Consider the following 15057-nt stretch of genomic DNA (forward strand, 5'->3'; position numbering starts at 1 on the left):
CATTTTGACTCATGTCCCATCCGCAAATGAAGTCTCGGGAAGCTTCATTCCGTGAGAGTCCTTGTGCCTGACTGCACTTTGAGGACACATCTCCTCCTGGGTGGCTCTCTGCGGGACTCCCGATCAGAGAGGCCCACTTTCTGGCCCGGTGTCTGCCCGTGTTCTGCTGCTACCCATCGGGCTTGCAGGCGCTGCCCCCTCACACGCAGACAGCATAGTCTGTCCGTAATGGACAGCTCCGACGAAACCTTGTCTACTTGGCTGCGCTTCCTGGTATGTCACATACTGGCGGCAGAGCTTCCGGTTCCACAGTGGCACACAGGAACCACAATATGACGAAGTGCTCATTACTCGCAGTCCGGTGTCTGCGGAGCACTGACAGCACAGCTCCGTTTGGGCTCCTTGGGTTTAGAGACGCCCCGCTCTCCAAACCTGCGCCTTGGACAGTGCAGCCCAGAGCACCTCCCACATGATTTCCTGGGCATTTGTCTGTCCGTCCCCGCAAGCGCATGGCAGGTTTCGACCCACAGACACACGCTTTGTGTCCATGTGCATAGAGCAGGGCTCGCCACAGGCCATTGTTGATTTTGCCACCTAGAGAATCCTTGGAAATTTCTGGAACTTTTTTTTTTTTTTTTTGTCACAATCAAAATTGTCACACCATTATCACCGGGAGGATGCTACTGTCCCCTAGTGGGCAGAGGCCAGGGTTGCCGCTAAATATCCTGCACCTGGCGAGTGGCAGCGACTAGACCAGCCCCAAAGCCAATAGTGCTGAGGTGATAAATTCTGCTTGGGACTAAAACTTTGATACCAAACCCCAAACTACCGCCATCAAGTCAATTCTGACTCATAGCAGACAAGATCATTTAACAAGTACAAGCTCAATATGCTTGATTGGGTACCATAGCTGTCCATCTGGGGGGGGGACCCATTTAAGTAGTGCATTATTTAACATAAGCCCTTTTTAGAAGTAGCAAAACTATGCACTATTTTAGATAAGTTTTATTGTTCTTGAGTGGTGTCGAGTTGATCTGACTCATAAAGACCCCGCGGCCAGAGAGGACAACATGCCAAGGGATGCGGCAGCCTCAGGAATCCGGAATGGTCTTCCCTTCACAGACTGCAAGAAAATATTACAACCCAAGGAACTCAATTCTGCCTACAATCCGCATGACCAAGGTAAGAGGCTTCCCCTAGAACCTACCGAAAGGAACACAGTCCTGCCAACTAACTTGATGACCTGCACCACTGTGAAATAATGAGTTTGTGTTATTTAAGTCTCTAAACTTGTAAAATTGTTACAGCAAAACTAGTCAGTCAGTGCAAGGGTCCAACGAGTAAGAGGCATCTCAGAAGGTCCCCTGCAATTGCAGCCTTCACAACCTAACGATGACTTAAGTGTAACCTCCAGGAGGCACTGTCGCACTTGGTGTAACCTCCAGGAGGCACTGTCGCACTTGGTTCTCTGGAAGGATTTAAAGTTCTGATAGACTTCATAGCTTCATTGGATTTCAATGTAAACCCTTTATGTAATTAAGAATTTATTATTTTCAAGTATGAAAACAATGGCTAAATGTGGCAATATTGAATGACCAGTTACTTCGAACATTCATAATCTCCATGTATACTTCCATAATTTTGCAGAGGCTGTCCCCTCTCTTGGGAGTACTTCTTTCCCGATGCCCGCATGTCCCATAGGCCTGATAAGCAAACTCCTGATAGTTTTTAAGACATTAACATCAGGGGCCCTTCTCCACCTGTGCTACAGGGTTACTATCCCCACCTCTGTAAAGAAATCAGTTTAAATCTACTTCATTGATTCACCTATTGTGCTGTTTTATGCTACATGAGTCTCCAACTGTGTGTTCTTGATTACTCACGGAACATCCCATGATTAGGGGTACATATGGTGTAAGGCCTCAAAGAAAAATAATATGCTTTCAGGAGAATAGACAGTTCCCAAATCTTCCACCTTATTTTCTACCAGTCAGATGTCTCTTGTGATTTGGAAGTGAGTGTAATGGTAGCTACTCTGAATACATGCCAGATACTGTTCCATACAATTTCCATATTCCTTATGTTACCTCTTGAATTCATAGAGTTTCCCAGTAAGATTACTATTTTTAACCTCTGAACTAGTCTATAAAACATAAGACTCATTGACACTCTAGCCCGAAGAGCACATTATGCAATATCAACGTGAACTTGATAAACATCAAAAAATGTTTGCATACCTGCAACAACCCAGATAACAGTGCCAAAGCTTCCCACACTGCCTCGTACTCTCTGCACGGTGATGTTGTACATTCCCCCGGGAGTCAGACCTGTGACTGTGTGCTCCGTCCTCGTGTCCCAAATAAGATCCTCTCTTGTAAACGTCCTGTTTGATAGATCCATCTTGTAGTGAGTGAAGTTGGTCTCTGCTGGGCTCCAGGTTAAATGTGCAGAAGTCGTGGTCACAGCCTTTAGAGTTAAGCCACATATCCTGGAGGGTTCTATTGAAAAGATTACATGGAAACGAAAGTTGTACATGTTCCCTAAAAATAGTGAATTAAATCTGAAAGTAGTATTCCTGGAATCTACTCATACCCATTGCCTAAATGGTCCGCTCAGAGAATAGGACACTGTCGATGGGATTTCATTTAAGTGACACCATAATACATCACCTAAATCCCAAATGTCCCTTAACCACAATTCATTATGAACAATGTCATTTACTTATACTTGGGCCTCCAGAAACTTATGACTGGAAGTATCTAAAACATAATTTCAGATTCATCAGTTACCAACTTTCAGATGTGGAATGAATGTGAAATTGAACAAATGAATGTCAGAAGGAGGGGTTAGGTCCAACAATAAAGGCATTTAAAAATGGGATTTTCCTGGTTAAGTCAAAATCCTTATAATTCCTAGATCTCTTTATTTTTCCCTCATTGACTATTGACTCCTCAACCAAGAATAATCTTGTAAACCTCACAAACTTTCATAAAAGCTGGCAACAAGTACTATTACTCTATCCCACCCTAGGGAGGCCCTGGTGGTGTAGTGGTTATGAGTTGGGCTAGGACCCACATGATCAGCAGTTCAAAACCACCAGCAGCTCTATGGGGAAAAGACTGGGATTTTTACTGAAGTTAGGAAACCCACAGGGGGTCACTATCAGTAAGCATTAACTCGATGGCAGTGAGTTTGGTTTGAATCCCAACCCAAGACATTACCAAAAAGATCATGACATGGCTCCATCAATACTCATCTTCATGACAATACACTGATGATAAGGGTATGATAGCAAAGTGTGGTGAGGAAACCAGATGGTGCCTGGATATCAGCAAAAATAACATACGGGATCTTAAAGACTTGTCTTAAAACAGCCATCTAATTGAGGTGTCAACTAAGGCCAAATGGAAGGAGTACAACACACCAGCCTGTGTGATCCAAGGGTTTCAATTTAAAAAAATCCAAATCTAAAGGAGGGAATAGTATCAGAACTTAAATTATGAACACCTTGTTTTCAAAAGACTATGGATGCAGAGAGGACCCCCAAATCCATTTGCTGGGGCCCCACCTGGAGTAAGGCTCCAGGGAATCCTCTAGGACTATAGTGGAGGAATATGAATAGTCTTGCTGTCAGAGAGAATTGTAAAGTCGATTATGGCAGATTAAGTTAGGTTAAAATGTAATAACTTTGAGCCCTTTTGACCCTTTAAAGTTGTTTCAGCTTTTGATATTTTATGCTATCTTTTCTATCAGGGGTTTCTATGTTTTGTCAAGTAATTGTTATTGGTTGTTGTTTCTTTTTTAATTTAGAAAATCATTTTATTGGGGACTTGTACAATTTTTATCACAATCCATACATCCATCCATTGTGTCAAGCACATGTGTACATTTGTTGCCATCATCATACTCAAAACATTTGCTTTCTACTTGAGCCCATATCAGCTCCCCATTTTTCTCCCTCCCTCCCCACTCCCTCATTAACCCTACATAATTTATAAATCATTATTATTTTGTCATATCTTACACTGTCCGATGTCTCCCCTCACCCACTTTTCTGTTGTCCATCCCCCAGGGAGGAGGTTATATGGGGATCCTTGTAATCGGTTCCCCCTGTCTACCCCCACCTTCCCTCCACCCTCCAGGTATCGCCACTCTCACCACTGGTCCTGAAGGAGTCACCTGTCCTAGATTCTTCATGTTTCCAATTCCTATCTGTACCAATGTACATCCTCTGGTCTAGCCAGCTTTGTATGGTAGAAATGGGATCATGATAGTGGGGGAATGAAGCATTTAAGAACTAGAGGAAAGTTGAATTTTTCAGTGTTGCTACCCTGCACCCTGACTGACTCATCTCCTCCCCGCAACCTTTCAGTAAGGGGTGTCTAGTTGCCTACAAATAGGCTTTGGGTCTCCACTCTACACTCACCCTCATTTACAATAAATCATTTTTTGTTCTTTGATGCCTGATACCTGATCCCATCGACACCTGGTGGTCACACAGGCTGGTGTGCTTCTTCCATGTGGGCTTTGCTGCTTCTGAGCTAGATAACTGCTTGTTTACTTGCAAGCCTTTAAGACCCCAGACGCTATATCTTTTGATAGTCGGGCACCATCAGCTTTCTTCACCGCATTTGCTTATGCACACACTTGTCTTCAGCGATCATGTCGAGAAGGTGTGCATCATGAAATGCCAATTTAATAGAACAATGTATACTTACACTGAGTAAGTACTTGAGTGGAGGTCCAATGTCAATCTGCTGCCTTAATACTAAACCTATAAATATATACACATAGATCTATTTCCCCCACCATCCTATATAAATATATTTACATATGTACATGCCTGTATTTAGACCTATATAAATACCCTTCATCTCCTAGTTCTTTCCTCTATTTCCTTTGACTTTTTTTTGTCCCACTATCATGCTCAGCCTTCATTTGGGTTTCAGTAATTTCTCTGGGTTACATTGCCCTTGCTGAATCCCTACCAGGCCTCTCACACCCTCCTTGCCACTAATTTTGGATCATTTGTTGTTGTTGGTTTTTTGTTTATTTACTTTCTGTTTGTGTTTTGTATGATTTCCTATATATGAAATACAGGATAGGTAAATTTACAGAGACAGTAGCTTGATTAATAATTACCTAGGGGAGGCTGGGGAAATGGGGAGGAAACAAGAATTAGTATGAGAAGAAAATGTTCTGAAATTGATTGTGGTCATGATTGTACAACTCTTAATATGATTGAATAAGTTAAATTGCATGGTATGTGAAGTATATAACAATAAAACTATTTTAAAGGGAAAATTAAAGAAAGCTAAACATATTTTTAATGATTCACAATGAATTTACAAAGATCAGGAAGAGAGGATAGAACTACTCTGCTTGTCAAAATTTTAGTTCAATAGAAAATTAATGGTGTATTTATCAGTATGATATATAATATGTACTAGATGCTATGCTATGGTTAGGTGCCATATCTACATGCTTACACACATGTTTGCATATTGGATTCAGGTAAAAAACAGACTTTACACACTTCTAATTAATTTAGACATACAAAGCTCCAAGTTCTGGAAAGTTCTTTCAGCCATATTCTTATGACCATCATTTCCCTTAACTATACAACGTTTATATTATAAGGCACAATGTTTAAAATAACATTGATTATGCGGAACAAAATACTTTCAAGAATCATATGATTCTAAAACAGAGACTCTGTTTATGATGCTTTCCTTACTTGTAGTTCCTTTTGTCATTACTGATGCAGCACTGTAATCGCTGCCTCTGACAGTCTTCATATGAAACATGTAGTCTGCTCCGGCCGTCAGATCCTTTACTTGGACTTTGTTGCCATAAACAATGATTGTAGACAGCTTTTCCTTTCTAGATGTCATGTGATAGGATATCTAAAGAGAAAAACAAACATGTTTTTCACAGACTTAGGGATTTGGCTCAGGATTAACTCTTCATTAGCATGTTCACAGAAATTCACACTGCAAGAGAGGGGTTGTGAGCATGCCTGTTTCCCGAAAGAGGCATGTGGGGCTGAGTAACTCAGAGAACTCCACATAGGTATTAAGCAGAGCAGACTGCTTCGAAACTCAGGCACTAAAAGAACAAATGTCTCAAGCTGTTTTAAAATTCCATCAAATGTATAGGTGACATTTATAATTTATATTAAATGTGTATATTTATATCATAGATATACTACAATCAGGCTTTGTGGTTCTCAGTAGATTTCTCACATATGTGCAGACCTCTGTTCAATTTCTGGCTAATTCACTTAATGTACAGCTATGATAATTTTGTCAGTGGGTGTTTGAGTATGCTATGATGCACAATAGTTGAGCTTCCAGACTAAGACAAACTAGAAAGAAAGGCCTGGCAATCTACTTACAAACACCAGCCAGCAAAAGCTCTATGAATGACAGGAGTTCCATCTTCAACAAATGCTGGCGATCACGGGATGGTGTAGGACTGGGTCACCTGGGTGCACTGTGCAGAGGGGTACCATAAGTGCAGATGCTCACCATGAATGGTCCAACGCTGTGGCAGCTAAACCATGTTCTGGCACATAGCATGAGCGGGTCCTTTCCTTGTGCTCACATGAAAACAAGAAAGCATCCAGCGTGTTGCATTTGAGAGATAGCTAAGCATTCGAGTTGATTGCTACCAGGCATGCTTTCAGCTGATACAAGTAAACTGGCTGAGGAAAAATGGGGAATCCTTGGAAGCCAAAGTTGCTTGCCTGAGGAGCAAACCAGCTTTTCACTGACTGTCCACAGAATGGGGACTAAGGTGCTTCAGTCCCCACACCAGTACCCCGGGTACATCACTACCATAAATTGAGGTTCCTATTAGAGAAATTTGCACCTTCCCTTTGGATGTGCACTTAAGCACCAGAATCTTCTCTTTCCTTTATGACTCAATGAGTTTAAAAAGAAAATGAGAGAAAAGTGCAAAGAACGGTTACACACCAACGTCTTCCCTAGAAAAGATGCTAGAGTCTTTCATGGGTCAAGTACCACTACACCTCTAACCAGAACCTCATCCACGACGACTGACTTCAGGGCAAGGTGCGCCCAGCAGCAAATGGCAATGTGCTCCAATGGCAGAGAAAAGAACTCACGGGGATTGGAAAAAAGCGAGTCACAGCTGGGGCTGTCATGTCGAGGGAAATGGGCAGGAAAGAAAGCTCCCAGAGCCCTCCAGAAAACACATGTGTATGCCTCAGGAGGAAGTCAGTATTTGGAGGACGCTCAAGAGCTGTCTTTAAAGGCCAGCTATGCTAATCAGCAGAAGATCCAAAGTTACCAAGAGGGAGAGCAACAAGAACAGATACCTAAAGTAGAAAATTCACTCAAACTTTTTGTCAAAGAAATGGATGAATGAATGACAAATGTCACACTCTGGGTTGGCCCATCTTTCATCATAAGCTGGGCCAGGGAACTCAATTATTCATTAAAGCCTTGAGAACTGGCATTGCCTTTAGAAATTGTGAGAAGAGTAATATGATCGTTTCAATACCTTGGAGATGTTTTACCCATTAAAAGCTACTTACAGACATTATGTATTTATTATGTTTCATTCCATATTTTATTATCTAAAGTAAACACTAATTTTATTGATTATTTAAAATTTGTTAGGTTTTAAAAAACAATTTTCATGTAATAGGACTCAAAGCTATTTCCCAGGTAGACATGTTTATCGCTGTCTTACGCGAAGAGTGTTTTATTACTGAAGGAAGATAACCACGAGGTCTAGAAGCATATCATTGCTTATCGAGCTATAAGGTATCACTGACAATTACCTTGCTCTCTGGCATATGAAAAGATAGGAGTAAGTAGAATGCTGAGAACTTCTGGTATGAAAACGATGGAGGAGAAAGCAATACACAATAATAGACAAACATAACCTGAACGGAGTGCTAAATCAGACATACAAAAAGGCATTTTAAAAGCATTAGTGACGGAGTAAAAGGAAAATAAAATTTCCGTTGTGCTATAATGATACAATTATGTGACTCAATTTTTAGAATGCAATTTAGAAACCTAAAGTTCAGATTTTCCCCCAAAGTATGTGTATATATATGTATATATATGTGTGTATGTGTGTGTGTGTGTGTGTGTGTGTGTGTACCTAGGAGAAACTTGTGAAAATGTAACTTATGTTTTATTTCTGCCTTTAAAGTATAGTTTGGAATTGTGAAATGATGAATTTTGAATGATGAGAAAAATGATCCCAATTATGCAAGTACACTTTGTTGAGCAACCAAGATACTGTTGCTAAAGTCATTAAAATTTAACAAATAATCTCATTGGTTGAGAAAGGATAATCATCAGTCATTATTATGGTCAATAATAATCTAAACTTTAAAGATTAAAATTATATCTTAACATTTTCCCATTTAATAAAAGGTGCTTGATTTACAGTCTCAGAAATACGTGTTCACGTAGAGTTAGTAAAAAGTCATTTTATGATCATATGTATTTTATGAAAACAAGTAATATTAAGATTAACACTATGGAAAGACCATTCCACTTGGCATTTGCCTTAAAATATGAAAATTAGCACAGATAGAAACTGATAAGAAATGTAGCTTATTTATAGTTAACATTAATATATATGTAGACTTTTCCCTACTGAATACCTACACTGCATATAGAAATGGACTGAATCATTTTAGAAAGGACGGAACTTTTCATGAATAATTCACAATTTAGGATACCTCCTTAATTGGATAGCAGCTGTAAGTGACAAATAGAACGTTCATTCTGGACTCTGTGACCATCGTAGTGAACAATATCCGTACCCATTTTCCATGAGCCAAATTCTATCTGTAATTATAAATCCATCTCAGGTTCTCCTCTTTCCTGACAACTATATTCAGTATTGATATCTTCCCTCCAAAATCACCCCAAACCCTGGGTATGCAAAGGTTAATTCCATCATCAAGTATTTGTGGAGCGTCTATCACAAGTCAAGCACTAGCCTAGGGACTAAGGAAACAGGTAAGTGAGACAGAATGGGCTCTAAATGGTAAGGAATTTACACTCTAATGTTGGACCTGGTAAGAAGCAACTGAGCGAAGGACTGAGATCACTTAGTAAATCCTCAAGTGGCTGTAAGAGGGCTTTTATTTCGATGAGGTCAGCAGCGATGAAAGAGCCCTAGCAGAGCAATGAAGGATAAAGCATCGAGCCGCAGACTCAGACTGAACGGTTGATGATTTGAATGCAGCCAGCAGCTCGGTGGAAGAAAGACATGGCGGTCGGCTCTCAGGAAGATGACAGCCTGACACCCTTATGGGGCAATGCCATCGGTTCCGTGGGGTCCCAATGAGTGGAATAAACTTGATAGCACCTATCAGCACTCACGTATAATATTGGAGCTAGAAAATCAAGGATACAAAAGCCTACCGAACTGCAGGCCCGGGGTCCAGGCCGAGGAAAAGTCAGATATACAGATCCTACCATGGGCATCTTTGAGGAAGCTTTATGGGAGCAGCCAGGCCCATCTTTCTTTGCTGCTGTGGCTCGGGGGGTTGAACTTCCATCAGCAGTCTGGCGCTTAATCTACTGTGACACCAAGGCATCTGGTTTGGAGAACAAGAACCAGCCAAATATGGTTGTGACGTAGGAAAAAGTGGGCTAGCTAGCTAAAGGTCTCTTCGGACGAAGCCTTGGCGGCCACGGCAAAAGACAGCAGGAAACCGCTGCTGGTCATTAAGGCAAGAACCTCTGAGTGAAAGGTGAGCTGCAAGGAAGGGAGACCAGCGAGGAGGTGAGCCGCTGCCCTCTTTCACCGAGGCAACTGCTCTCAGTAACAAAGGAGGTGCTCCCATCCCCTGTGCGAGAGAACACCCGTCTCTACTGCTGGCATCCGAGAGCACTGAATCTGAAGGGGGCTTTCAGCCAGGTACTGATGATGAGCTGGTGCTTCATCTCATCATTCAGTCCAGATGGTATAGAAAGAATAGTGTCCCTTCAAATTACGTGTTGAAACCCCTGTACCCATAAGTATAACCTTGCTTAAAAATAGGATTTTTCATGTACCTTCCACATGCTCCAGAGAGCTCAGTCCCTGGAGAAGGGCATCATGCTTGGGAAAGTGGAGAGTGGGGAAAATGAAGAAAACTTTCAACAAGATAAACTGACACCGTGGTTGCAGCATGGACTCAAATATAACAGCCATTATACATTTAGTACTGGACTGGGTAGGGCTTTTTCAGTTATATGTGGGTTCACTGTGAGTTAGAAGCAACTCAGGGGCACCTACAACAACAGAACGCAGAGCCACCAGGTGGTACTTGTCATTGTGCCTGTGTGACCAAGTGGGATAGCTGCTTGCCATTACAAATGGGTTCACATTACTTTGTGATTTTTAAGTATAAATACATATAAGATTTTTTAAAGTATATAATAATTCATTAATAATCTTATATTGGTTACATTTTGAAATAATAAAATTTTAAATGAATTAACCAAACCCATTGCCTCTGAATCAATTCCAGGTAAGTCAAATAAGATGTATTTCTCAATAATTTATTTCTTTAGAGTTTTATAATATTTATATTAGAAAATTTTAAATCACATATATGGCTCTCACTGATGACTCACATTATATTTACTTTGGGCAGCAAGCATCTGGTCTATAGCATAAATAGAATCCATGTCTACAAAAAACAGTAAGAAAGAAATGGCAAACTTACATAAATAGCTGGTGTTAATTACTTATTATCTTATAAATCACACTGAATTCTTTTATGTTCTAAATATAGATGCCAGTGCTAATTTTCATGTGTGGAAGTGATTATACCTTGAATTCCATTCTGATTCTGAGATTCTTTTAAAGATTATGGATCTTTTTGTCCTCCTTATGGACTTGAACTTCTCATTGAATTAAACAGCCAAGACCATTTACTGCTTTGCACAAACTAAAAGTAGCTATTTAAGAGCTTCAGAGACCTGAACAAAACCTAGAATAAATTTAAAAACTAGAACAAATATTTGGTGTTTTAATTAATTTCACAATACAAACTAATATATGCTCCTGGATTTTTGAGCCCTCAGAATACTATCAAAACAAGAAATACATAAGCCAGTTCAGGAGAGAAAAAAATCCCATTATGAATATATTATTAGACTGTTAGATGTAAATGTATCAAACAAAAAAACACATTGTCATTAGGTTGCTACCTGCTCTTAGTGGTCACTATGAACCTAATGATGGTAAGTGTATCACTAACGCCTAATTCCTTCTGGGGGGGGTTTATTGATGTTAATACCCACTACTCTAGGGGGAGGAGTCTTGGCTGTTCAATGCAATTGGAAGTTTAAGTCTATGTGGAGTGAAGTCTTGGTAATCTACTTCAGAAAAACCAACCACTGACAACCCTAGAGCGCGGTTCTGCGCTGACCCCAGGAGGCCACTGTGAGTTGGAAATGACGCCTCAGAGATGATACAGCTTCTTCTGGTTGTCCGGGTTTTATGTTTTGTTTTGTTTAAATCTGTCTGGATTTGTCTTGTTTGATGATGTGAAATATAAACTTGGTGTGCGCTGTTCTTTAAGACATAGCTGTCAGTAGCTTCATATGCCACCCAAGTCCTATAGCTTTCCAATAGTAGAGAAGCTGTAGACAGCGGCATTGTGACGTCCCTGCCCAGCCGTGGGGAAGGTCTGCCTGGTGGTGGAAGATTTTATCTATTTGAACAGTGCCTTTCGCATTCTGTCTGGACCGGATTTGTGACATGTAGCGCCTTCTTTCCTTTTCCTTCTAGAAGAGAATTGAGCTGTTCTTCCCAAGGCTAACGCTATCGGAATACCTGATCCCATCACTGCTGCCTTTTCTCTCACGTCTGTCATTTCCATGCCTTTACTTGTGCTCAAATGTAAGCATCATGAGGACAGGTATTTTTTGTTGAAGAAATGAATTTTTTGTATATCGAATTTGATGAATAAATTGTTTCTGTCCCCTGAAATTAGTCTAAAGTCATATATAAGGCCCTCATCCTTAAAAAAAAATAACACCTTTCATATACTTTTTCTCATGTTAATCTATGAAACTATAGAAAATTGAAGCATCAGAGTAAAAAGGAGCTGATACCAGGGGCTCAAGTAGAAAGCACATGTTTTGAGAATTATGATGGCAACAAATGTACAAATATGCTTGACACAATGGATGTATGTACGGATTGTGATAAAAGTTGTACGAGCACCCAATACAATTATTTTTTTAAAGAAAGAAAGTAAATGTCTAGAAAAGAATGAAGGCAACATATAGACAAGCATGCCTGATTCAACTAATGTATGGATTGTCACAAGAGCTGTATGAGTCCCCAATAAAATGATTTTTTTAAAGCTAACTCTGTTTGATGTTTAGCCCCTGACAACTTTCAGATTCCTTCAGCTCTCCCCTGCCTGCCCCATATTTGGACAATAAAGACAAAGGCTCCTAACCTTCCCTGTGAGCATTGAGAAAAATTCGAATCGTGTTGCCTCTAGCCCTTCAAAGAAGTTCCCTCCTGAGCTCCACCCCTTAGCTCTGCAGTCACAGTCACGTAATTATTCCTCCTGCCTGCTCTCCTGCTAACGGGTAGCCCTTTCCTAGTTATCCACAATTTGTTTGGAACTGTGAGACAGAGTGACAGGTGGACTTCCTGGCCCTTGGAGGCAAAGGGCAAGCGACCATGTGGATGAGAGGCTGAGGCTGTGGCAGTTGGCTGAAGAGGGATGCTGCTGTGGACCAATAACTGCGTACTTACTGTTTGCTGTCCTGACTTGCGGAATAAGCCCCTCCATGGAAGACAGGGCTTTCTACTCCAGGAAAGAGTTATAATTTCGGAAACCCTGAGAGGGCAGTTCTACCCTGTCCTACACGATCACTGTGTGTCAGAATTGACTCAAGGGCAGGGAGTGAGTGGGGAATAAACCCCTTAATCATGAGTGTTATCTGTGCATTCTGTGTGGCTGTTGCTATGAATTCTCAAACCCAGCGTGGAAGTAGAGTGTCAGGGGAGGAATGATTGGTGTCAGAATAGGGGAAAGAAGGATGGAAGGTGAAGGCATGTCTGATCCTGCCTCGAGGCAATACAAAAGCCAGAGGATGTCACACACAGACTGCATCCCCTCCCCCTGGTGTTTCTTTCAAGTGTTTCCACAGGAAAAGAACCTACGGATCTGCTCCCATGAACATTAGAGCCTAGAAAACTTTATGGGGGGAGTTCTAGTTCGTCATAGCAAAGGTAAAGTTTAATGGAATGCAGAGTTGAGAATATTGTAATTTTCCAGCAAGAGGGTTTGTGGGTGTTGTTCCGATTGTGTCCATGGTTGGAGCCACTTTGTCAATTCATCTTGCCCAGGGCCTTCCTTTTTTTTTTTTTTTTGCTGCCCCTCAACTTGACCAAGCAAAATTAAACCCTTAACCACTCTAACCTTTTCTCCATTTACTGTGAAGTTATCTAGTGGTCCAGTTGTGAGGATTTTGATTTTCTTTACATTGAAATGCAAAACACACTGAAGACTGTAGTCCTTGTACTTCATCATGAAGCGCTTCAAAGCTTTCCTTACTTTCCAATGTAATAGGGTCAGGTTATGTCAGTCACACATCAAATGCCAGTATGCCTTCCTCCCATCTTTTTGTCATGCTCTGTTTAACATAATCCAACATCTCTATTATTTTATGGGCATATAAATTGAATAAGCATGTTGAAAGGCTATTACCCTGATAAACACCTTAACTGACTTTATTCTACTCTTCTCATTGAACAACTTCTTGATCTATGTACAGGTTCCAAATAGGCACAACAAAGTGGTCGGGAATTCCCCATTGTTTTAGACTGGGTTGACTAGAGAAATAAATCCAGAGATACTCATATGTGTATGAGAGAGCTTCATATCAAAAAGCAATTATATATTGAGAAAACATCCCAGATCAAGTCTGTAAATCCATTATTAGCCCATATGTCTGATACCAGTCCATAAATTCTTCTTTAGACTCATGCAGCCATGCAATGATGCCAAGTGCAGGAAGATCACAGGCCAGTGGGTGGAAAGTCCTGTGGATCCAATGGCAGTGGATGCATCTTCTGGACTCTGGCTGACATCACCGTGGCTCCATATGGCTTGTCAACAGTAAGGTGAGAGAATGTGACCCACCTCTTGGGAGAAAGAGAGGAAGTCCCAGAATCCTCATGAAAAGGCCACGTCTACAAGAGGCTATTGGCTTCTTTGTCACCATCACTTGATTGACAGGGTAGACTCCACCCCTTCACCCATAATATCCTCAAGTTGACATGATATTATGTAACTACCACACCCATCTTCTCAAAGATATCCACAGTTTGTTATGGTCCACAGACTTGAATTCCTTTGTGTAGTCAATACAACACAAGTAAGCATCTCTATGGTATTCTTGGAGTTAAGGTACATTTGATATCAGCAGTGGTATCCTCATGCCACATCCTTTCCTAAATCCATCTTGAATTTCTGGCATATCTCTGTAGATGTACTACTGTAGCTATTTTAAAATTATTTTAAATTTTATTTGCATCTTATATGAGTGATATATTCAATAATGGCTATCTTCTGTTGAGTCACTTTTCTTTCTAATGGGCACAAATGTGGATCTCTTTCAGTCACCTAACCAAATATGCCAAATTTCTTGGCCTAGAAAAAAATAAGTGCTTTCAGTGCTTCATCAGTTAGTTGAAATATTTCAATTGGTATTCTGTCAATTCCAGGAGCCTTGTCTTGGGGAATTCTACCTTCAATACCATTGGTTGTTGATCATATGTTCCTCTTTAAATGGTTCGATGTCAACAAACATTTTTTGGTGAAACAACTATGTATTTCTGCTATCTTACTTGGTGCTTCCTGCATCACTTAGACTTTTTTCGATGGAAATCGTTAATAGTGCCACTTATTTTTGTCCTCCAGCTCTCTCAGCTCTTTGCTTCCTCTCTCTAGGTCTTCGCACGCTCCATTATAATCATCTACTTTGCCCTCCCAAATTGCCCTTTGAAATTTTCTCTTCAATTCTTTCACTTAATCCGTTC

At 40.7% G+C, this 15057-nt stretch overlaps 1 protein-coding gene across 1 annotated transcript in view; it reads right to left on the reverse strand.

Moving 5' to 3' along the window:
• PTPRQ (protein tyrosine phosphatase receptor type Q) overlaps window positions 1-2492 on the reverse strand; it is a 251561-nt gene extending 249069 nt beyond the window's left edge. Inside the window, exon 1 of the mRNA XM_075551228.1 lies at window positions 2238-2492. Within this exon, the coding sequence (XP_075407343.1) occupies window positions 2238-2400 (163 nt within the window). The 5' untranslated portion in view covers window positions 2401-2492. The remainder of the gene's footprint in view (window positions 1-2237) is intronic.
• Window positions 2493-15057: the final 12565 nt, after the last annotated feature.

The sequence above is a fragment of the Tenrec ecaudatus genome, chromosome 6, assembly GCF_050624435.1.
Source record: "Tenrec ecaudatus isolate mTenEca1 chromosome 6, mTenEca1.hap1, whole genome shotgun sequence".
Taxonomy (NCBI): domain Eukaryota; kingdom Metazoa; phylum Chordata; class Mammalia; order Afrosoricida; family Tenrecidae; genus Tenrec; species Tenrec ecaudatus.